This window comes from Numenius arquata, chromosome 8 (genome assembly GCF_964106895.1).
Source record: "Numenius arquata chromosome 8, bNumArq3.hap1.1, whole genome shotgun sequence".
NCBI lineage: Eukaryota > Metazoa > Chordata > Aves > Charadriiformes > Scolopacidae > Numenius > Numenius arquata.
In genome coordinates this window covers 7126806-7152149 of record NC_133583.1, presented here as the reverse complement: position 1 = coordinate 7152149, position 25344 = coordinate 7126806, and the positions used below count along the sequence as shown (strand labels likewise).

At 40.7% G+C, this 25344-nt stretch overlaps 1 protein-coding gene across 1 annotated transcript in view; it reads left to right on the top strand.

Moving 5' to 3' along the window:
- Positions 1-1506: 1506 nt before the first annotated feature.
- The window catches only part of SLC25A26 (solute carrier family 25 member 26), an 88714-nt gene continuing 64876 nt past the window's right edge, over positions 1507-25344 (top strand). Inside the window, exons 1-5 of the mRNA XM_074152064.1 lie at positions 1507-1679; positions 3645-3801; positions 5465-5574; positions 21242-21346; positions 22803-22850. Coding sequence (XP_074008165.1) covers positions 1647-1679; positions 3645-3801; positions 5465-5574; positions 21242-21346; positions 22803-22850 — 453 coding nt within the window. The 5' untranslated portion in view covers positions 1507-1646. The remainder of the gene's footprint in view (positions 1680-3644; positions 3802-5464; positions 5575-21241; positions 21347-22802; positions 22851-25344) is intronic.

The following is a 25344-nucleotide window of genomic DNA, read 5'->3' as shown; positions in this document are numbered from 1 at the left end:
TCTGGGGACTGAGGCAGTTCAGAAAAAAATCACAGCGTTGCAGGAAAGCTGTAATAAATTTGCTGGAGTTGGCAACTCCACTTTGATGTCAATCACTGCACTGCTGAAGGCAGGCGCTACCGGCCAGGACATCACGGTGCTTCCCACCTGCAAACACCCTTAGCAGTTTGATGAAGAGCTGAGCTGCCTGAAGGTGGTTACTGATGCTGAGAACGTCATCATATGCTCTGCTGCTACATCCAAAGTCTTCCCAAATGATGCGTTTGCAGCCAAGGAAATCTTGAATCGAAGCCTGCCAATTTTCCGGCTCCGCATGTCCTAGAGTGTTCTCCAACATTTGCCCCTTCTCCCTACCCTGGAATCGTATTTCCTGTAATTTCAAGTGCGGTTTCCTGCTGGGTGAGGATTATGTGAGGACCCTGTGCCAAAATCCTCTTTGCAACTTCTGAAACCACTGTGGATTTGAATGCCCTTTGTCGAGAGGGGTAGAGGCCTCAGAGACACAAGTACAAACCACAAAGCCTGGAGAAGAGAAGGCTCCGGGAAGACCTTATAACGGCCTTCCAGTACCTGAAGGGGGCCTACAGGAGAGATGGGGAGGGACTCTTCATCAGGGAGTGTAGCGATAGGATGAGGGGTAAGGGTTTTAAACTGAAAGAGGGGAGATTTAGGTTAGATATTAAGAAGAAATTCTTTACTGTGAGGTTGGTGAGACACTGGAACAGGTTGCCCAGGGAAGCTGTGGATGCACCATCCCTGGAGGTGTTCAAGGCCAGGCTGGATGGGGCTTTGAGCAACCTGCTCTAGTGGGAGGTGTCCCTGCCCATGGCAGCGGGGTTGGAAGTAGATGATTAACTTTAAAGTCCCTTCCAAGCTAAACCATTCTATGATTCTGATGAGATGGGAGTGAAAAATGGCATTTTCCCTCCAGGGAGAGCAAACACACTTCCCGGAAACTGGCAGGAGAGATGACCCTGGCCAGGATTCATTGGTTTCCCCGTGCATTGCTCTGATCTGCTCTTCACAGGCACGGCCCATGGAAGGTCTGCACAGGATGGCATGAGCAGCGCTGTCCATTGGGTGTCTCTGCTGCTGGCATGAACTGAGGAATAAACCTCAAGTGACTTCAGAAATGTTTTCCCCTCTAAATGCCTTTTTTTTTTCAATGGCCTTAGGTTTTGCTTTCTAACTGGACTGTAGCCGCAGGTGGCGCGATCCGGAGTGGCCACCGCAGCAGCCACCAGCGCCTCCGGCCCACACCTCGGGGGCAGCGCCTCTTCCCCCCCCCCCTTTTCTGAAGCAGCACGGCCGCTAGCGCACCGCAAATCACTATTAAGTAAGAACTAATTAACGTTTAGCGATAATGGGCGGCGCTAACACTCTGGAGACGCTGAGGGCCCCCGGCGGGCAGAGGGAAGCGCGGGGCCACGGGCAGCGGCGTCGCGGCCGGCCGTGCGCATGCGCGGCAGCCTTGCACAGGCGCAGTGACGACGCGCTCCCGCCTGACCGCGGGTCAGGGGCAGCAACATGGCTGCGCCTATGTGCACGCCGGGGGCACGGCTAGAACGGGCGGTCTAGTGCTGTGCGGTGGTGTGGGGAGTCGGGCTGCGTCGTGTCGTGTAGCTTCCCCGTATCGCTACCCCGGCATGGAGCCGCGGGAATCCTGGGCGGCCTTGGCGGTGAGTGAGCGGGGCCGGGCCTGCCCGTTGCCAAGGCGACGCGGCGGCCTCGGTTTACCGGCCCCGCAGGCCCCAAGCCGGCGCAGCGCTGAGGGGCGGCGGGAGTGCGCTTCGGTTCGTCTCTCCTTGGCTTCCACAGCCGCCCTCGGGCGGGGGTGTCGGTGCCGCGGAGAGGCGCCCTGGGTCTCCCCGGGCCCGGCTGTCGCTGCTGGGCGTGCCTGTGCTTTGCGCTGCATTTCTTGCCCTAAAAGCTGCGTTTCAATGTGGACGCCCACAAGCGGGTAAAGCCCCCGGTCTCCATAGCTAGGGACCATCCTGGAAACACCTGGGACTCCTCTCAGTTCCGTGTTGGAAATTCATGGACTCGCTGCCCAGGGGTAGAGTGAGGAGGGCTGCGGGCCTGTGCCGGCTGTAGAGTTCAGCTCCCTGCCCCAGATACTCCAGGGGCACTCGGCTGCCAGCCGCAAGATCATGGTTCAATGTGTTTGAATTAAATCCTGGTTTTGTTTAATCGTTTTGATGGAGTTAAGTTTAACGGGTATATCCAACTCCTGGTAAAGGTTTTTCATCTCTTTGACTTCTAATAATGCTGCTGTTACCGAAAGGTAGGGGGAAAGGTGCATTTTAGTTGTCTTATTATCGAAAAGTCACTACTGTTTTCTGCAGATGGCGTAAGCGCACAGGTATTGTCGCCCGCTGGCAGGTGCTCTATTAGCTGCTTCATGAATTTAAATGACATTTAAGATACAGAACTTCGAAAACTGAAGAAGCAATTAGTAACTTTTGATTCACGTTTTCACAGATGGGTAGATTAAATCTGATTAAATCTGATCAATGTTATTTTCAGCAGATAAGGATTTTGATGAAAAAGAGTGAAGAAAAATCAATACATGCAAAATAGCCAAATAGATTAAAAGAGTAATTAACTTATTGACTAAAACTTTAGTAGTAGATAGTGAACACCTCTCTGAATCCTCTGTTGGCCCTGAAAAAAAGATTAAGTAACACATGATTTGTTTTCAGGCAAAGTTAAAAATCTGTGCAGCTGTTTCTTGTGTGATGCTCTACATGAGATAGACTTCAAACTATTTTTTTCCTGTTCTGAAAAACAGTGCATCTAAATAATGTTTCATAGTGGATTAATGCTAACTATTGATATTTTTTTTCTTTTGTTTTTGTTTTGAAATGAGTTTTTCCTATTTATTTCAGTCCCTTCCTCCTGTTTTTGACAAGTAATTAATTTCTACAGATCAGCCATGTCTTGGGGAAACCTTTTTTTAAAAAATAAAGTCATCTGGAAACACAGACACTGGAAAAAGATTGCACTTTAGTTGAAATGACTTTCAACTAAAACTTCCCCTTTTCTTTATGACTTTGAAAACATCTTTCTTTAATATGATTTTTCTTTTTTTTCCCATATAGGATTTTGTCAACAAAGGAAAATAAAGCTTATTTTTGGCTTTGTTCAACAAACCAAATGGAGGGCTAACACTTTAAATGAAGACATTTGCTAGGAAAATGTGAACATGCTTTCTGGAGATGCTTACAGGGGAAGCAGAATTGCTTCTCTCTTTTCCTGATCTTATCACACAAATTCCCAGAGGTGTTGGTCATTCTGTGCTGTGTCATTTTGATAAGTGGCATTCACTGTCTTACTTTTATGTGTAGTGGGTAATTGTTGAATTGCTTTGCTTGTACTATTCCAAACACTGAGGTTGTTTTGAAAATACCTTAAAAGTGGTTTAAAAGTTGTAATATCTATTACTTTCTTCCTTTTGTTGAAGCTTCCTTGTTAAAGCTGTCAAAGCTATTGGGGTCTGTGTAAATATCAGTTTATAATTTGACCTCAGAAAGGATACGGTCAGTAGTGCTTTGGTTTAGGCATGTGCCTCAGTTATTCACATAAGCACCACAGCTTCACCCCATGAATAATAATGCACTTTACTCCATGGTTTTGTCTTGAAGGCTGGAGGCGTTGCTGGCGTCTGTGTTGACTTGATCCTTTTTCCACTGGATACTGTAAAAACAAGACTGCAGAGTCCCCAAGGATTTAGGAAGGCTGGTGGTTTTCGTGGCATCTATGCTGGTGTTCCTTCCACTGCTATAGGATCTTTTCCAAATGGTAAACTTTCTTTGGATTGTGCTTTGTCATCTTTAAGTGGGAACTTGTGTAGTACAGGACAGTCGTGTCTGTGGCGTCCTCTCCTGTAGGTGACTGGATTCTGTGAGTCCACGTCCAACTGTGAAGAGCAGTTTCTAGAATCGTACCGTATTAAACAAACTCTTCGAGCAAGCTTGGAATGAAGGCTGCTGTATGAAAAGCAACCCTTACTTATTGGAAGCGTTCCTGGATATGTTTTCTAAGCTTGTCCTTTACTTACAGGGGCACCCTAACGCATTTCCAAGTGCCAAAGAGGGCTCGAGTCTTGCTTGCCCTGGACGCTTTTGTCATGACCCACTCATTCACAGCGTTGGAAATGAATCAGAATTCAAAGTGCATGAGCACTGGAGCTAGTTGCCTTTGGGATGCTATGCCCGTCTTTTTCTCCTTGAAAACAACTACATCGCTTAAAATGAGAAGACATCAGGAATACTTTTGAAACTGAAACTTTAAAAAAGTAAACGCTTGTAGTCCCTGCAGAGAAAAGGCATCTAAAATTCCTAATGCCTTTATCCATTTTGTCTTTGTAGGGAGGGATAAGAAAGTAGCAAGCTATGCTGTCAGTAGTAAATGTTAGGAGAACTTTGCTGACAAATCCACTGACACGTTCAGATGTTTGATGTCCTTCATAAGATGATATAAAAAAAAATTCAGTTCTTTATCTTGTTTGCTCTGTTATCTCCTTTTGAGGTGATAAGCATCTTTTGATTAGCAGAAGGCAATTCACATAGCCCTTCTTTACAATTAAAATCTGTTCCCCCGCAAGACATGTCAGTTTTTTTCAGGATTTACATCTTCAAAATCTGAACTGTGGCTTTATCTTTCCAACGTATGACTGAGAACTGAAATTATCTTTAGGAGAAGGAGTAACCCTTAAGGTGCAAGTGCCTTTGTAGTTGACTTGTAGTGAATAAACACAGCCATGTTGCTATGCTCAGTTTAGGTTTGTCTGTTTCTTGTTCGCTGGATGGGACTTTTGCAAGTCCTTCACAATTCTTTTTTATGGAGCTAAAATGCAAAATATTAAACTGCTGATAGCTAGGAAGAAGTTATTAATATCTGTGACTGAAACAGTTTTGCACATTGCAGAGTAGCAGACTTGTATCAAATACATTGATGATTTTGGGATATTGGTTGTTGTTTGTTTTGTTTGTTTGTTGTTTTTATTTCTTTACAATTAATCAACTGTTTTGGGTTGGGTGTGGTGTGTTTTGTCTTTGGTGGTTTTTTTTTTTTTCCCCTCGCCCTAAAACAGACCATCAATACAATTCAACCAATCAATCTCCTCTCTGCTCTTCCTATCAATGAATATGGAAGATACCATTTTTTCAAAACCTGCTGGACATTCATGACTAATTAACACATCTTTCCTTATCTCAATACTAAAAATGGCCTTAAGTCCTGACACCTTTGATATTAATGGGAGATTTGCCAGTGACAGCCAAGAGCGTGAACTTCCGAGGAATTATCTCGCAGATTGTGTTGATACTGTTTTGGGGCAAAAATATCCTGTTTTCAACTACAGTTGTCGAATAATAGATGGAAAAATCCACCTCTAAATGTTTTTGTGCTAGTTCTGTGGTGGAGGAACAGTTAAATGACTGCATGTATTCTTGAATTTCAGCTGCTGCATTTTTTATCACCTACGAGAATGTGAAATCCCTGTTGCACCATGGCTCTACATCTTACTTGACTCCAGCAGCACACATGGTGGCTGCCTCCCTCGGGGAAGTGGTAAGAAAGAAGTTCATATATTGTGTGTCTGTGGGAGGAGAGGAAACCATTCAATTGTGAAAACTCAGGTTTGGTGTCATATCTTACTTTTTTGAGTGTTGACCATCTTTGTACTTGTGAACAGTTGTTACAAAAATATTACTTATTTTTTAATGAAGTGTTGGCACTTGTAAGGATTGTTTCAAAGCGAATGAATGAGTTAGTAACAATTCTTAGTGGGCCTGTTGGCTGCCCTTGCTAAGTCAGTAGGTTGTGGAAGCGTGCATTGTTCCAAAACGTGAATACTTCATATTGTAGTAGTTTTACATCAAGAAAAGCTTTTACAGCCTTTCAGCTTCATGTGGGGTAGTCGTGGCAAGGTTTTTTTTTTATTTTAAAAATAGCCCTAAGACAATGATGTTATATGTAAAGTGGGTAGGTGCCATCATCTGAAACACATGCACCTTGACGTGTAAGAACTAGTATTAACTAATTAATATTTATCTCCCTCTCCTTCCCTCCTTACATTCACATTCAGCCAACACCATTTACCAAAACATTTTGTTGTACGTATAAACAGACTCTCCCAGTGGATGTACAAAATGAGGGGACAGCATAGGGCAGCTGTGTAACTTCACTTACCAAATGATGTGTAATGCTTTCCTGGTGAAGCCTGTCTCAGTGGAAATTGTCATGGGTGATCTAATGAACCTTTTTCCCTTGAGATGGATATCTGTATATTTTGGTTACAGCTTTTCGCATGGTCTCTCTGATAGTTATAGTCCTTAGTTTAATATATTGGTTGGGTTATTATGGGATAAAGATTTATGTGAATCATAAAAATTTCTCTATACAAGCTTTTTGAAAACTCTTCCTCCCACTTTTTGGAAAAGTTGGTGTTTCTTATCCATTAAATCCATTATTTTGTTTATAGCAGGTTCTGGTGCTGCAAGTAATGGCTTGTTTTGCCTAGGTTTATACCATACTCAGAATAATTGGGACCAAATTCTGTTGAACGCTTTAGATAATCATTAAGGAAGGTCACAAGAGAAGAGTCTTTTGTTTTGATGCCTAGTTTGCCCTTGCCTTGTTAGCAGCGTGGACTTTGAACCTATTGAATTTAAGTAACAAAATACCTCTTGCCCTCATGACTTTCCAGTCTGGTATATGTATATATATGTATAGTGAGAGAGGTCTGTCTAGGCTGTTTCCCAGCTTCTATTGACCACTCCTGAGAAATCTTTCTTTTTTTTTTTTTTTTTTTTTTGAGAGAAGGAAAAGTTTTTTAGTATTAAGGAAATGTCAAGGCTGTATTTGAAAGTGACTTTACATACCAGTTTAAGACTGTAAAATTAATTTCATTACCAACGTGCAATACCAGGATACCAGGATGAATGGGCAACCTGGAAATCCACAGAGTTGAAAGTTTAGCTCTGGCAAGAGCTAGTACGTGACAGTCTGTAACAGGAACTTCCTGCGCAAATAGCCTGTAGCAAGTGTTGAAAGAGAACACTTCTTGATGTGATCAATGATGACATACTTGTCTATAGGTAAATACTGTAGATGTTTTATCCACACACTTTGTATTAGAAATTTGAATATTGTGTTTTTAAACACTCTTTATTTGCAAAGAAAAAGAGCAAGGTTGCTTTGGATTAGCTGAATCAAATATATTCTAGGTTTAGCAAAATCCTTCTTTCCCCAGATACTCTTCTTGTTTTTAACTGCAGAGTTGGCACAGTGTCTTGGCAGTTTTTGGGGCTGAGTGTTCAGCTGTAAACAGCCCATTGCTGTTCCTGCCAGTGCTGTCCACCTCCGTTCTCCTGCTTTTGTCACACTGGATGTTTTCTGGCACTGCAGTGGTGATATGGGGGAGCGAATTGCTGTATCCCCACAAGTTTGGGGAAAGTAAATGCACTGTGTAAAACTAGCTTTTCTGGCTCTTTTGAAACTTAAACTTAGCTCACGATGTAGGGCAGCAAAGTGTATTGTGTCTGTGGTTCCATATTCTGCTTCTATTAACTGAGTTTTTTCATCTCTTGTGACGCTGGCTTCTTTCTTTTCATTATGGTTAGCTGTGTATTTGTATACCCTGTGGTGGCTTAGCTTACTTGTAGGTTGATCCCAAGCTACCAGGGATGCAGAGGGATCTGTGCTGTTTTAGCTTAGCACCAGGTGCCTCGCTATTACAGCATCATACCTAGCTACTTCCCACGGGAAGCAGTTCAGTTCTCCCTGCTCTCTGTGGTTTCAGCTTTGATTCCCAAGTAATTTTTGTTCTCTGTGGAGATGATACTGATTAGACTGAATGGGGCTTAGCCAGGGAACACAATTTAACATACCAAGCACATGAAGATAGGTGAACACAGCACCTCCTAACCACTCTGGTAGTGGTTATAGGCAGGAGTGGATAGAAGGCGAGAGATTTAGGGCTGGGTGGGATACATTTGTGTTGCTGCCCCAGGTGGATTCTTTTTCATCTTGATTAGAGTCTGTGCTCTCAGGTTATGACTTCTTATGAACTTATTTTCATGGAAGATCCATAAAAGCTGTTAGAAATCAGCAAGAGGTTCTTCACTATGATAATGCATAGCCCTTAAATTCCTTGTTTGCCTGATATCTCATGGAATATGGACATGCTGGAGGGTAGGGATGCCAGAGGGACCTTGACAGGCTTGAGAGGTGGGCCCGGGCAAACCTCGTGAAGTTCAACCAGGCCAAGTGCAAGGTCCTGCACATGGGTCAAGGCAATCCTGAGCACAAATATAGGATGGATGGAGAATGGATTGAGGGCAGCACTGAGGAGAAGGACTTGGGGGTGTTGGTTGGTGAGAAGCTCAACCTGAGTCAGCAATGTGTGCTCGCAGCCCAGAAAGCCAACCACATTCTGGACTGCATCAAAAGAAGCGTGACCAGCAGGTCGAAGAAGAAGAGCTGCCAGTGCTCTGCAATAAAATCCACTGAAAAAAGGTCTTGTCTTTTGTGAGTGGGTTATTGATGTTATACTTTCTCTGCCTGTGAGAAAACTCTAACTGGGTAATTTAATTATCAGCAGTCAAAGAACAGCTGGCTACAGATGATTCCTTGCATGATTATAGAACCTGTTGCCTGTATTTTCCAAGGTGGTCTGTAGTCTTGTGACCCTTACAATTCAGGCACTTTAATGCTTTCATTTTCAGACTGACATATGGAGATGCAGCGTAGTTAAATTTGAGCTGCACAGGGCTGTCTCGTGCTTGGCTCTTGCTGCTCTCAGGCCAGAGAAATATAGAGTGATAGCCATTGGAATGGCAATCTGACTTTATGGTGTGGAAACTGCAATGTAACAGCCATTTTTCAGCTAATAAGATTCTGCTTTTTGCTGGCTTTTCTTCTCCTCTTGGTGTGATGGGAGAACTAAGCTGTGAAATAATTGAGATAGGGATTTAGAGATTTGCTACAACAAACCTGTAATAAAAATAGCACAAAGCAAGATCTCACATCTTTTTATAGAAAGTGTTAGCCGATCAATAGAAATATATAAACTATTCCAAATTGCATCAGGGTGAAAGTTATAATTATAGTTTTATTGATTAGTCATTAAGTTTTAATCAGGGCATAACCGCTGAGACTATTATTTTGTCAGTAGTATTTTTTAATACATATTTTTATTTCTTTGTACACTTCAATAATTACTGTGATATAAATTGCTTTTAAATGTGAAATAATAAGCAAAAGACTCTGTCACATTAGGGTTCCCAAGGCATCTCTTTGTATTTTCAAGCTGTCTTTTTACAAAATGGAGAAATTAAGATTTAGAGCAAGAAACTGACATTGGATTTCTAGGTTTGCTGCTCCTTTACTGGTGAGCATAAATGAGTCAGCTACCTTCTTGTGGATCAATAAAATGTATTTGCTAAGCTTAAAGGTATGTTAATGCTGACTAATCTGTGTTTTGAATCTGACCCAGTAAAAATAATAAAATAAGCAGAAAGGAAAAAAATGCAAAGGTTGCATCAAGAAATGTTAAAATATATGGGAGAAATTGTTCAAATGGGACTCTTACTTTTTATAACAGCCACTCTTCTGTGTTGTTCACAGCCTGTGTAAATTCATGGGAAACACAGTCCACTGCAACTGGTTTGGTCCGGTTTCCCAGTTCTAGGCTAGGAGGCACAAAACCAAGCAGTAAAAAGGCAGTGGCTGTAGCATGTTTGGGTTTGTTGGTTGGTTTTTTTTTTTTTCCCCTTTTAGGCAGGAGGAATATAGAAGGCTAATCTCATCTCCCAGAGTGAGATAAAGAAAAGTACATACAAAATCTGACCCTGTTAAACATAGTTATTTTTTCCTATAACTGAATCTTGCTGTACAGGGACTCTGAATATCCAATAATACATGAAAAATTACTTACAAAGACACAGCCAAAACTCTAGAGGGCAGATATATGGTATCTCATCAAGGAAGATGAAGGTTTAAGAATACATGAGTTACCAAGGGGGAAAAACCCTTATTATACCACTTGTGTAACTGAAATTTGGAGATAGGAAACATACTTACTTCTTCCAGGGCTTTGGAATTTTTCATCTTGACTCTACATTGCCCTGTATGTTTAGTCTGCCTGTATCTTTACAGTGAGCTGCCAAAAGTGCTTGGAAAACATGATATCATAGGGAGTGGAAAGGAAAACCAGATGTTCTAAAATTTTACTTTTAATATTTTAGGCGGTGTAAGTAACTCTGAGAAGGAGCAGTATTTTTAACCTCCTAGTGCCCACTTTAAAGGTGCGTCTTGAACATCCAGAGTTAAATGTACAGCTCCAGATTGATTTGTGTAGAATATTTTTGTCAGTTTAATACGACAGTGTAAACTATTAATTACAAGAAACTCTGATAAAGAGAAGTCCCCCTCTGAGCCTCCTCCACCAGCCTTCTGCAAACATGGGTTTATGAGGCAAGTTTAAGATTGTCCCAGTTTGACCGATGAGCTTTCCTCCATGAGTGCCAAAGTGGTTGGATTCAGCACACTTAATTTTACATCCTGCTGGCTTTTCTGTGGAGGTGAGAATAAAGTTGTTTGGATCCCATTCTAGAGAAGCTAGCTGACAACAGCCTTTACCGTCTAATACCTAGATATTGTTATGGTTACGATCTGAGCTTTGCAAGATATTTTGTGTAAGTTTTGAGCTGTTGCTTGCAAATATCAGGTTCACTCTTATAATATTTCTGACCTTTTCTTTTATTTTTGATTGTCTATTTTTGGTGAAGTGGTCTTCCCCCCTCCCTCCCCGTAGGGAAGCTAAAACATGGAAATGCAGTTGGACATTCATTTCACTGCCTCATCTTGACTTAAATAAGTAGGTGGGGGGTGTGACATTGTCACCTCATATGGCTCCACAGGGCAAGGTGAGGACAAGCCTTTCAAGGTGAAATTCCAAGCTCGCTTGTGTATTCCAGTGTGTTGCCACTTAAGATACTTTTGTGATAAGAGCAAAGTGTGTGGTTCATCTGTGATTAGCATCTGACCCTCAGTATTAATAACTTGGGAATTTTTTTATCTGCTGTTGGGATGTGTGAAATAGAAAAGCTTCTTAATGCAGGAATTATCTTTCTGGGGAATTCAGATAGCTTTCTCGCCTCGTCCTAACTTGTTTCATAGAAGAAGCAAGCCCAAATACAAGTAAGTTCACAGTTTACAAATCATGATTCTGTAGAATGACATTTTGAGTGTGCTTGTAATTCAAATAAAGAAGGAAAGTGCATGTTTTATATTTAGACTTGGGTTTTTTTTCTGGGGGAAAAAAAGGGCATTTTAGACATGAACGTCCATGTCTCTGTCCAGGAATCAGCCCCTTCTTCCCGCTGCCCTGGCGGTAGCTTTTTTGAAACAGTTAACTAGAAGAAATGGAATCTCCAAAAGTATAATGGTATGAATTCCATGAGAGTAACTGGGTAGGTCAGAGAAGAAAGTTGCTATTAATGCACGTTCTGAGGAGAAGGCAGAAGCGTGAGTCAGACATATCCACAGAGTAATGTCATGAAAGAATCTCCAGCAGTATAATTGGTCAAGGCTTTTCGGCATTGTAAGCCTCAGAAGATCAGTTTACAGGAGTCCAATCTAACAGAGATGAAACAGCCATTCACATCAGACACGGAGTTAAGATTTTAGCTATTTGAAACTCCAAAACTTGCATGTTGGAAGATGTGGCTTGAAAGTTCAACAGGCAAGTTGGATGCTCTAGGGAGAAGTCCTTCTAAATCAACAATTGTCTGCTGTGACAAAGAGGTGATTTAGCACTTACTGTGTCTAGATTTTGGGCTAATGGATTTGAATTTTCAACTATCCCTTTTCTAAGAACTGAGCGAAGAAATAGACAAAACTGTTTCAAACCAAAAAGCTGCATTTTCTGCTTAGCATCCTGTCTCCTGTCAACCAGCGTGGTATGGGCTGGCAGACCATAGTATTCAAAGTAGTATCCGAAGTCTTACAGCAGTCAAAGTCTGATGGGACCTGTCCCACAGTACTTAAGCTTTTTTTGCTACTTTCATTGATCAGTGCCGCTTGTTTTGGGTGTGATTCTGTCTCTTGTGCTGTGCGTATCTGGATGCATAAAGACATTGAGAAGGGGAACGTGCCAACCCTGGCAAGATGAGCAATGGTGGGGGGTGCAGCAATGTAGGTGGTCTTTTGAATTAATCATGGTGGATTTTGAAATATTCATAAATTAATCTAGGTGAGGTCAGGTCTGCAATACAGGTGCTGCAGGACTTTTGCCAAATCCTTCTGCAGAAGCGTAGCTGAGCAGCGGTTGGAAGTTGGTTGTGAAGGTGAGACTGCTGCCATTAAGAGCTAGTGGAGAAGGAGAGTAGTGAGGGTGGATAGAAACTCAAATTAGAGCTGCAGCTGGAAATTGCTTGTAAATAAAGATGAATGGAAGCATGAATGCACAAATGCTGCCAACAAATTCATCATACAATTAAAGGCTGAAACAGCAAATTAAGAACTGTCAAGCACCTAACCAGCCACCCACGCTGATCTTCTCTTGTATGCTCCATGTTAACTGCATGTATTACTACTTAGTCATCAGCTGACCTTCCGAGATTGCTTTGTGTTACCTGTTCAGTTCAGGGTTTATAGGACATGCTACTTTGCAGTATAGAGTAGAAGCTTGATGGTTGTCACCTTTTCTTTCAATCCTAGGGCTGATATTAGAAATATCTGTGGCTCAAAGTGTCTGTAGAGGAAAGCTAATTTGGGTTAAAGAGTACAAGTGATAAATAATTTTAAAGTATTTCCCGATGTGTTTCCTGGCTTGCAACATATTCTACTAGAGTCAGCTTTGGAAATGTCTGAGATAGTTTAAGGTAAGCTTAGTCCAAAATAAGATTCTGTACAGGGTTTGTCAGGAATAGCTGTTTTTGAATAGCTCCATATGTGGACAAGCCCGTAATTCTTTAAGTGAAAAGGCTGTAAGAAAGAGTAAGAGATCAATTAAAGGAAAATACTTGATAAAATAGAATGTAGTTGAAATTTCCGTATGCTGGGCCAATGTAACCCCAAGAGACTGAACAAATTGTAAAACACTAGTCATCTTTCAACAGGAGATTTAATGTGTTTTCAGAAAATATTGCCTGTGTTCTCTTGCCTGAAATCTCATTAACATTTGTCCTCCTGTAACACAGCCTGACCCCACTTGGCTCCTTGGAAACAATTCTATGCTGGAAGGGATGCACCATGCTACTTTTGCTGAAAGAACAGTTTGGCTGGTGGATGTGATTAGTTTCTTAAGCCTTTTAAAATAAGTTTAACAGACTCTCAGTGGTCGAAGAGTTGCTGGGATAGACTGAATCATACAGACAATTCTGTAGGTTGAATTAGGGGTCTACTCTTCTTGGGCTTTAAGGCTTTCTGTGTTTAAATGTGGTAGTAATTTGTGATTTGAGCATCAACCAGGATTTTTTTTTAAATCTATTCAGTTGTCTGATTTTTGCCATTCAAGTTTAAACTAACTGCTTGCGACTATACCGCGGAACTTCAAAATCTGTGGGATGCTTAATCTGTGCTGGAGTATGAAAGAGGTGTGCGTAACAGCAGGCTGCTTTTGGTAAGTTTTAGATTTAGTTTTAAAAAGGAAACAAAACTCTACACTGATTAAACTTTGAAAGCCCAATTTAGTTATGCAAAGCACACAAACTTTCAAAACATCTGCAGTGAGAACTACTTCTGTAAAGAAGTGGTTAGTGTGAGCTTTGTCAGCTTCACAGATTTCCCCTGTTCTTTGCCCATTAACTGATACAATTGGGGTAACAGTTTCTCCTCGTTGTGAAGAGAGCTCAGCACAAATTTCCACCATTTGAGGACAAAAGTGTTCCAAGGTGTTACCTGACATAGCTGATGGAGAGGTAGGCAGGGAGCCTACAGAAACAGTTGTAGGGCATGTAGCTGGGCAATTGAAGAGCCACTCGTGGGGAAGGAAAACCAAGAGAGGGACAGAAGCCCATGTTGAGAGGGCTTCTGAAGTGAATGACAAGGTGCCAGCTAAGGACTTCAGGCAGCTGGGGTGAAAAGGCCATTGATGGCCATTGTGAAGGGAGAAGTGTATGGTGGTACAGATAATGCTCTGGAGCAGGAGAAAGGGAGCTCTGGAAAGCAATAATAAGGAGCTGACTTAGATTTGACAATGACAGGGTGAAATAACACTCTGCAAAACAGCTCTGCAGGTTTCCAGGTGGAATCATCTAAGGTGGAACTTAGAAGAAGTTGAAAACGTTTGTGCAGAAGCTCCAATTTTCCAAATACTTGCGACATTCGGTCCCTGTGAATGGTCTCATCTCTGAAACAGTATGTTTTTAAGCTCTTGCAAGTGCTGAGATCTGAGGGATCTTGCAGGGTGAGATTGCTCTTTGAAGAAATGTTTCCTGCCAGCATACAGGGGAGCTACAGTTAAATTAATGAAGGCCCTATTGTGTCAGTCAGAGGAAAAGATGGGACAAAGAGCTTGGCATTGTCTAAACTTTACCATCCAGAGCCCATTAGTCAAAACTTGTTCTCTCCATGGGGTTTAAATTAGGAGTGGAGTCACCTGTTCGTGACCCCAGCAGCTTTGCACAGGACTGAATTTAACTATGCTGGAAAGACCCATCTGTGCTGTGCTTGAGTGTGGGAGGGGAAAATAAGATTAGCATATTCTGAGGTTTTATTTTGAAGATGAACACTTTTTCACTGGGGCTGGCACTTAAAGCAGAAATGGATAGTGTACCGTATATATAATGGGCAGATCCTGTCACCTCTGGAGACAATTTCCTTGTTAAAATCGGTGTTAATTCAATTCTCTACTTCAGTTGTGCTTTAGCAGGTAGCACAGCCCGCTGGCAAGCATGTCTGGAAGGACTTGTTCGCAACTTGAGTTGTGATCCACAGCAAATTACAGACCACAGAGACATTTTTGTTCTGTCTTGGTCAAAAGGGCAGCAATTATTTAGATGAAGGTTTATTGGTGTTGGAGCTGGTAATCGGTCTCTGATTGCAGCAGTTCAGGCTTCTCTGTTGAAAGAAAATATGAAACCAAATGACAAAAGCGTATTTCATGTTTCTCTGCTTTTCTGTTAATTTTCCTGGTGGTGGAAGGGGTTGGGTAGTTCATTTTCTGTCTACAGATAGATCTCATGCTCCCTCTCCCCCACTATCCTACATTCCCAATCCAAAAGTTGTGACCAGAGTTTAGAAACAATTATTTGGAGGATGAAACACTTTGCTAATCTCATAATGTTGCACCAAAAAAGTTCGTTTTTTTCTCTTCTACTGGAGAGGGGAATCCTAGTGATATCTGAAGAATCAAACATAAACTAACAGAATTTGAGAGGCGTTGGAAGCTGCAGTGCTGAATTCAAGGTTTGTTTACTTGAACAAAGAGAGAAATTTCACCTTTTTCGGAATCCAAAGGAAATCAGTGCAATTTAAGACCTCTGAATTTTAGACTCATTCAGTTATCTGAGGAATGGAAAAAGACATTTTTCATGTTTCAGATTAAAAATAGTAACTTCCTACTTACAAGGGAGCATCTCACATAGAAATTGAGATGCTCAGGTTATGTCAGAAACATATTAACCTATTTATGGGAACCAGTATTGATTTAATATATATTAAAAAACAATAAACCAAACAAAAAACTAACAGCAAAACAAACCTGAGCTGTAAATTGGCCTTGGTCTGCAGGAGTACAGCCAGAGCTAATGCAGAGTGCAATTTAAAAAAAAAAAAAACACCAAAACCAAACAACCCCAAACCAAACATCCCACAGCACCAAAAACACCTTTATTGCCTCTTTTTTTTTTGAATGGGCTTTTAGGGTCGCTCTGTTTTCCTTGCTCTTTCTAGGTTGTGTTGGAGCAGGCAGTCCTGTTGACCTTCAAGCACAGGGTGAGAAATTATGATTTTGTTGCCAGATTGACTGCAGCCTAAACATATGTCCTTTGATCATAGCCTCTTTGTTGTCATTTTTATGCAGCATCTTTTTTTCCCCTGAATGGGTTAGCGATTATCTTGCACAGATATTGTGAGGTTTAGTTTAAAGTCTCTGCTCTCTGGATACAAAGTTGTGTAGTGTCATAAATTAGATTCTTATTTGATTAAGAATAAACTTATGCAAATGCCACTTAAGAGTGACTCTCCCCAGGTATGTTCCTTTAGTTCTGTATTAAGTATCAAATTATATGGTGAACATCAGTTAAAGCTTCCCAGCCTAGTCAAAGTCATTAAATCTAACCTCCTGATCAGGAAATTTAAAATTAAAATCCTTTAGACAGTGTTCTAAAGGGTATAAAGCTGCAACAGATAAATGTTTCCTGGAGCTCCCTGCATGTTTCTGTACCCAGTTTCAAAGCAGGCTTAGATGTGCAAGCCAGAGACTTGCTTGGAGTCACTGAGTACAGGTTCCTAAATCACCAGCCACTTACGTATTCCAGAAGAGTTCTCTGTCAGACTACTCTTCTCCTGCCTTGTAGCAGAATGGCTGGCTAATTACTAAGTGGAAAAAATTTGGTCTTGGTCCTCATGCAGTCCCAGGTTAGTGCAGAGAACAGATCAGCTCGTTAGCCAGGAACGCATCAGGTGCCAGCATTTTAACAGAATGGGCTTTTAGTCTTTGTCCTTCAGTAGCCTAAGAGCAGGGATAATATCTGTCTATCATTAAAGATAAGAAGTGCTCAGACCGTACGGTTGTGGGAGCTTTTAAGAGCGTGAGTTGGATCATCAGCTGTGCAAGGTGTGTGCCAGGCTGCACAAGGTAATGCTTTCTCAAGCTGCTCTCCTTAGAGGTACAAAGCTGCTAATGGTGGTGTACCAGCTGTGTCCCTGGTTCAGAGAAAAACCTGCCATGTGTTAACCCAATTTAAATACCCAGCATAAGCCCTTAGCAGCAACTCTAACACCTGCTCTGTCCTCTTTCAAATCTTTCTGGATACATCTCATGCTCAGATCACGCCTGCAAGGTTAGTGGTCAAACTGTAGTATAGCGGCCTAAAAACAAATGTGTTATCTTTGGTTTTCTGCTAAATCCTACAAAGCCAGTCATGTAGAGAATGGTTAGCCTGGAGCACAAAGGTTGGAAGCAAAAGGCTGTTAATCTAAATGGGATATGTTAATATTTGGATAATATTATAGCTTTGAACACCAGGAGGAGTTGTGCTCTTTTTTAAAGGTGTTGTCGTTGTCTTCTGTTCTGCTTTGCCTGAAGAATAGAACATACTGGGTGGAGGAGCAAGGACCTGCTAGTAAACTAGAAGTGGTGTCGTGGTGGTTTGCAGATAAGTGCTTACTCCAGAATCTGCATTGGCAATGCTACCAGCTACTTCAGATTCTTTGTCATGTCAACCACAAAGTCATTTAAATAAAATAATCTCCTTTTGGTTGGGAGTTTTCTTCAGCCATTTTCACAGCAGGCTGTTTGCTGCTGGTTTACCTGGATGACTTGTACCAAATCCCCTTTTAAGCAGGGCTATCCCCTCTTTGTTCTTGTCTTATTACATGTCTTGTGTTATTGTCTGGAGAGAAATGCTCGATAGCCTTGTGCTGATGAATTAGATGTGTACTGCCTAGTTCTGAGCAGCTGCTCCAGCTTTAAGTAGGATTGGCCCCTATGCAGAAGTTAGTGGTTTGAGATAAGGTGTTTCCAATAAACTTAGGTGAGCCCACGCAAAAGGCTTTGTGCAGGTTCCTGGTGCTGTTTGCAGGAGATCTTATTTTCTGTTAGCTACAGCCACGTAGGAACAGGTTTCAGCTATACTGAAACAAACTGTTTAAATCGGTATATAAAAAGAAGCTTTGTGTTAACTTTAAGGCGCTTTTGTGACTTGAATGCACTGGTCATTCTTCAGGATCAGTCGAGACCTCGGTCAGAACATCCAGGAAAGTCTGGTTCCAACATGAATCCGACCAGGAGATGGCAGCATTGATGCATGCAAAGAGTGTCCAAAAGTTAAAACACTTTTGTCTAAACTGTCAGAAGAAAAAAATTATCATCATTTATTTGGAAGATATACTGTCTTAGCAACACATAGATAAATGTTAACAAAATAGTCCTATTTTTAGGTACTGTCCCTAAGTGGCTAATGCAAGTCTGTAAATTAAAAATGCGTGTAGGTTTGCATCTAAATACTGGAATCACCCTTTGACCTGTCAATGATTTAAGACAAGGTTTTTGAAATTCAGTACTCTTTTGTTCAGAAGTGGTTATAGTATTAAAAGACTGGAAAGATAATAGATGCTAATATTGTCGTTTCTGCATACCTGCTCTGTAAACTAATAATAGCTTTGCTTGTAGCTGTAAAATTGGGTTTTGTTAAAGCTTAAATCTAAAAATCCTTGAGCCTTTTGTTGCAGGGTTATTGTCTTTCTGCCCTTATGGTATGTATACGTGCACATTGACATGGGCAATAGAGTCTGAAAACTGGAGAATTGTATTACCTGACCTGGTAAATAAGGCAGGAACTTGTAGGGCAACATCCATTTTTCCCTTGGACTTGGTCTGTAGGGTCTTGATTCTGTCTTTCTGCTCCCATCAAAAGAAGGGAATAACTGCTGGCTCCAGGGCTTGCTTGGAAAAATGAGCATGGCCTCTGTCAACAGGGTGCTGTTGTCTGATGCCTTAATTTTGGCCAAGGTAGCTTTCCATGGCTGGCTACGCAGACGTTTGACAGAGAGCTAATTTGTCACAGGGTCATCTCCAAAACCAGTAGGATGCTCCAGGAATGGCCTGAGTTTGGCAGGCTGTATTGTGCTCTTCTGTGGCAAGCAACAGGCTACTTCTATGTGAACAGCCCAGAGATTAAAAAGCAATTTCTTCCTGAGATCTTGGTGATTAGGGAGGTGAATGGGCTCCCAGTGTGCAAGGTCACATTATTGTCTGTCTTCTGTGTCTATTTATCTAGTAGTTGATGCAGGTAAAAGCATATATGTAGACAGTTACTGCGGAGCAGCCACTCGATTATATCTTTCACCCTCGTTCATGCAATTTGCTTATACCTTTCAGATGTCTGAAAATTTAAGTATGAATTCTCTTGGTGCAGTGTTATCGTACCGGTGCTGCTCAGACAGATTTAGCTAAGAAAGCAAATGGTGGAGATGTGTGTTGTGTTCTTTTAGCTTTGGCAGCATTACCTGGAAGGCGCTGCAGTGATTGAGATCTGAACATAATAGATTGGAGATTTTTTTTCTTCACCCATCTCTCCCAGGTTGCTGCTTTTTTTTTTTTTTTTTTTTTTTAACCTTGTGGGCTAATAAGACATGTGTGAACTTAATCTTGCAAACTTCCCTTTGGAGACCTGTGTTTGACTGACATCAAAAGACTGCTGGGATTGTTATTGATAGAAAGGTACGCGTATAGGAACAAATAAGGTAACACGTTGTAAGTTCAGGTGCACAGCGAAAATGTCACCGTTCAGTCTGATGTTGGCAGTTGCAGCTCGTGGCTTTTTTAGTACCAGAAGTGAGTGCCCTGTGGAGCCAATGTGACAGCACAGCCTGGGTGAGACGAGCCTGTATTTCCTTTCATAACAGCACAATGTAATCACTGTTTTTGTTCTTGTGCAGCCACAGATTCCCTTGTAAGCGCAAATTCAAATGGGAGAAACATCAAAGTTAATTTGAAATGAAATGCACCCCAAGTAGTCGGGGGGGGGGGGGGGGAAATGGAGACATTACTTTGTAGCCACCCTTCTCCTGCCAAAACTGCAGCACCCCAGATGTCGGGAAGCCACGCTGCACTTTGTCTGGTCTTGATTGACTAGATTGTTTTCATCCGAGCCTTTTTAAAGCTTTCCTCCTGCCTCCATATTTTTAAGGAATAAAAAGCTAATATAAGGACATGGAGTGTTATGAAGCATGAAGTTCTATAAATATTTATGCTGAACTATCAAAAAACTTGACAGTTCTTATTTTCTTGACAGATTGGGGTCACTTGTTATTTTTGACCCTGAGAATTGAAGAGCACATGGAGTTAGATCTGTTTGTAATGACTTTTGGATATTGTTGTCTGGTAAACTTGTAGGAATGTAACAGGATAACAGACTTTTTTTTTGGTCTCTTTGTGAAAATGGAACTTAAACCCTGTACTGTGTTACCCACAAATGACCACTCGCGTTAGTGTCTCTGTTCGATCTGGCAGTGAATTCCTGAACTTTCTTTGGCATGTGTGGGTTTCTGAGTTAGCAGCTTGGTTTCCCACTTTGGATGGACAGCTTCCACCTAGCTTGCTATTGACTTGAAGTACTTGGTTATCACCTTTACGTCTAGGAACCACAGTGTGTTCCTGGACCCAGCACAGGGTGGGATTGAGGAAGGCTAAAAATCTGACAAAAGCCCGTGGTGTCTCCAGTGTTTTGCTACCAGCCCTAGCGCTGCTGTAAGTATCCCTGGGGCCAACTGGAGACAAACTCTTCTTAAAAGTTGAAGTGCCAATAAACAGGCATTTTCTAGAGAGATGGGTGAGTTGTAATTCTCTGACACTTCGGGATCCTCATTCCTCAAAATTATATGCACACAAGCTTAAGTCCTACCTGAAGCTGAAGTGGCAGGTGAACGTTTTAAAGCCAGATCTGGCTTTTTCTGTAGCTTAGTGGTCATAGCCACGTTATTACATCCAGCTGCAGGGGCCTTTCTTGCCTAGTAAATTCATTGTGTAGGAAAGAATCAATCTGATGCTTCACCTTGAATGAAATCCAGTGTGTGTTTTAAGGTAAACCTTGAATATATTGCGTGCATGTAAAGCTAACCAGAGCGTCTCTTGCTGGCAGTCACTAGAGGGCACAAAGGAACTACCTAGGAGAGGAGTTTGTTCTTCAAGTTCTGAATCTCCAGTTTAGATCTGTGAAAATGGGGGGAAGAGTTCCTGTGGCTACCAAAAAAAAGGATGGCTTCAAAATCTCAGGTTCATTGACGATTTTCCCCACCCAAATCTACTTCTGGTTTAGAAGTTAAAAATTTCAAGGGTACTTCTGTTTTTCTGTTAGTAGAATTTTGTGTTCAGAAAGTACATAGCTCTCAGAACAAATACATAACCTGCTCATAAGTGTCTTTTAGGTTCAACTCATATAATCTCAAAAAATATTTCCTCATTTCTAGGTTTCTGTACTTGGAACAATCTCCAGATGTGTCCGCTGTATGAAGAGTAAGGCAGCAAAAGGAACTGGTCTCTGACTGTACGGTTCTTTTGCAGGTTGCGTGTCTCATACGGGTTCCATCTGAGGTTGTCAAGCAAAGGGCCCAGGTTTCTCCTTCCTCGAGCACCCTCCGGATTCTCTCCCACACCTTGTATCATGAGGTGAGTTCAGAGCAAAATTTCAAAGAAGTTGCGTCATTTTTCCCACTCAGTGCCATGTCCAGAACCATTCTTACAACTTTATTCCAGTTGTGGAATATTCAGTGCTCTCCCAGCACTTTCCCATCTATTCTCCTGTTGTTAAAAGCACTTGGCATGTTATGTTTAAGGAAACCAAACCCCCACCTCTCCCTTGTGCATGCGCTTACATGCACACTCTAAACAACTCTTTTCCCCTCCTCTTTTTATATGGGGTACCTACATAAAAAAAAAAAAAAAAAAAAAAAAAAGGATTTAACTTTCCAGTTTCCAAAGCTCTGCTTGTATTTATGCAAACAGTCCTTGTCTGGGACAGCAGAACATCGAGTCTCTGTATCTAGAGTTTGCTGAATGGCTTCCAGTATTTTAAGCAGGCTTTGGAGGGCATGTCCTAAAGGCACCGTTTCAGAGAGGCTTAGTAGGAGCTCTGGAAATGAATGCTCATCCAGTATTGGTAACTTTTGAAAAATAAGGGCTTTTGTCATCTTTTCAGTAGTTACACTGTTCCTTCCTGGAAAAACCTGTTCACCACTGTTTTTACTGAGTCTCACAAGGGGCATTTTTCAAGTTGTATTCCATAAGCAAAAGTGGCTCCTGAAAACACCGTGGGGAAAATATACACATTTCCCTGTGTAAAAGCCAGGAAAAGGAAGACATAAATATGACCTTCAAATGATCCACTTGATTTTTGTTTGCTTGTAAATGAAAACTATTGTGATAACCCTGCACAAGACGGTTGCTGGAACTTCCTCCTGTGACTTGGTCATTCTGCTCTGAGACCTGGTGCTCTCAAAACCGTATGTTTTTCCCCTTCTTTGTAGCTGGCCAGAGAACCATAGGACTTGCCAAGCACTGGAGTAAACTGTCCTATAAGATATTAAGCATAATTTTATATACACTTACAAAATAAAATTTTAATTATTTTGAATGTTATCAGCTTGTTAAAAATACAAAATATTTGTCCTGATAAAAGCTTTGAATCAAGGCTAAGAGGCTGGACATAGGAACCTGTCATCCTATGGGTTCATTTTGCATGGGCTATTTAAACAGAAGAGTAGTAGTTTCAAAATATTTATGGGAAAGTGGATAATTCTAGAGAAAAATATTGGGCAAGTAGAGTGTGAAGTAATGTGTTTCTGTGCCTTCTCACCCTTTTAATTTTAACTGTAAGGAAAATTTTCTTCTCTATAACTGGTTATTCTGAACAATGCTTAAATGATCTTTGAAATGAACATAAAACCCTCTGGCACTGTAAATCATGGAATACAGTATACAATGTTATAATCAATATAGTCAATTTGCAAGAAATTCAGGTCTGACACTCAGTAAGGCTGTAATGCTTGCCTCGTAATCACCGATAAATTGTGGTCTTTGGCAAACTAATTCCCCATAGCTGATGCTTTGTTTTGTTGGTTTACAGGGTATTCAAGGACTTTATCGGGGTTATAAAAGCACAGTATTAAGAGAGGTAAAACAATTGTCTTTCTCTTTTTTTTTTTTTTAAATTGATTCCTTTGCCTCACTTTGTTTTCTAAGAACAGATAATAGAACAATTGAGATCAATTGCTCTAACCATAAGCTCTAAATCCTAGTGTATTTCGTTCCAGATAAGTTACTAGTCTGTAATTTAAATAGAATAGTGATAATGTGCGCTAAGAAAACCTGTGGTACGTGCAAAATGTCATCTACCATCCTGTCTCTCAGTTCTGTTGGTGCTAAACTGTAAAAGGATGGAAAGGTATATGTTAACATGATGAAAACCATAAAATAAAGTACTGGAAACTTCCTTGAGTCTTGTGATTGCATCATGTGAAGCATTTATGCCAACAATGGTGAACTGGTGGCATCAGGCCAAGTTTGGCACAGACAGATTTAGGCTTTCTTTAAATATATTTGTCAGCAGATGCCAGGAGATTATCTGTCATCTGGATATAGGGAGGATTGTGCTCTATCTTTTCTTTTTTTTTTTTTTTTTTTATGTGTGAAAGAAATGCATTTAGTCATCTAGTCTGTAGATGTGATATGGCATTACTTAACTCTAAATCAGAAGTATTTCACTGTTGGAAAAAAAAAGGAGCTAAAAATATTTGGCCTGCTTGGCAGAAAATAGTTCCTATACTGAAATCTCTTCATGAACATACTGTGAATTACAGGATTAGTGTCATGGAAGCGTTTGATATGCTGTGTGAACTGAAGGCAGATTATAAAAGAAGTAGAAAAACATACTGGTGAACTCCCAGTCTAAAACTGTTTCAGAATTGGATCCTGGGAGGTCATCTTTTGACAAAGCAGAAGTTGCACCACAAGTACCTCAAATAAAGAGAGGAGACTCAATTCCTATGAAAACATAACAGCTATTGTCCATAAAGGGTTCTTTGCTTCCTGTGTTCAGTGTGGTATGTGTGGGTTTCTCCTCTCTGTATATAACTCAACTGAGCAAACTAGCTTTGAATCTTTGTTTCTTTTGTTTTTTTAAACACAGATCAGACCTGTTGGCTGTGTTGCTGTCGATAATAAAGCCAGTTGCAGAGGCTTTTTAAGCCTTCATTCAATAGCTCTGCTTTTAAAGTCTGTCTTCATGCTGAAAACTGTTTTTAGGACAGTTATGTTAGCCAGCTCTTGTTACAATTACGGAATAAAGATGGATATTACCTAAAATAAGAAATACTAAATTTAGTGTTCCTTAAGGTGCTGACAAATGAAAATGCACTGCAGTCTATTTTAGCAGTTTTGAGTGTTAAAAAAAATTAATTATTTGTGCAGAGATGACACCTGCTTTTCTGAACCATAGCTTCGTCCTGTACTTATTTTCTGGCTCACTAAACACATGTTATTCACTCAGATTTCATTTGGAGACAGGCAAAAAAGGCCAACGAATCATTTTGATTTCTCTGAGGGGCTCTGAATAAATGAATAAATTTAGATCCCATTGAATACAGATTTTGCATACTAACAGGTAGATAAAACACATGGTTACTACTGGCTGCTATTCCCCTTAAAATTTGTTTTGACATATGTCAGGGCGGTAATTAATTTGCAGACCATATTCATGCCATAGTGTGTGACCCTGCTGAGATAACTTTGTTTACTCAAAATGGCAGCACTTTGTTGGAAATTTAATGGGGGTCCTCTCCATTATGTATATTCATAAAAGATCCTTCAGAACTGATTTCAGTTGAAGTATTGCTTTTTGGGAGAATCTGTCCAATAGAATGAGAAATAAATGATTACCAAATGAAATGTGCTTTCTCTTCAAAATGAAACAAATCATAGGTGATGTTTAAAAAAAAAAATAATCTTTGAATTTAACACTGTTAAGACACTTGCATTTTTCTGACACTAAATATTGTAAAGCAATGTCCACTCGATCAGAATATTGAACCTTTGGCTGGAACTGTTGTAAGTCTGATGTTTAATCTTGGTATTTTCCCTCCTCTTTAAGTACACTTTAGGGAAAGTCTTCATTTTCAGATAAAAATCTATATTCATTATTGGACACATCCAGGTAGCTGCAGAGCATATATAGACTGATACTTAATTCCAGCTGATTTTTATACTTACAGAGTTTGTTTATTTGCTTTGGTTCTTTACTTATACAAAATCCTTTTTTTAGTTACAGTGGAGTGGGATTTTTGGATATAGGGGCTTCAATAGATGATTTTTCATTAAAAAAAAAATAATTGGAAGAGGCTGGGAATACTGATGCTTTTCAGATGATGATATTCTTGCACTGGCAAAATTCTTGAGCCAGAATTTGAGAGGTTAATTTTAGTTGTTGCCTCAGGATAAAATTTTGTGTGTTACATAAAGCAGATATTTTGTGTATTACATAAAGCAGATTTCAGTGCCTGGACAGAGATCTCCTTGCCAATTGCTTGGACTTAAGTGAAAATAAGTTTGATTTTTTTTTAATATGTTTAAACCTCAACTTTTTACTATAGCATGGTAGATCTTATCAAGGC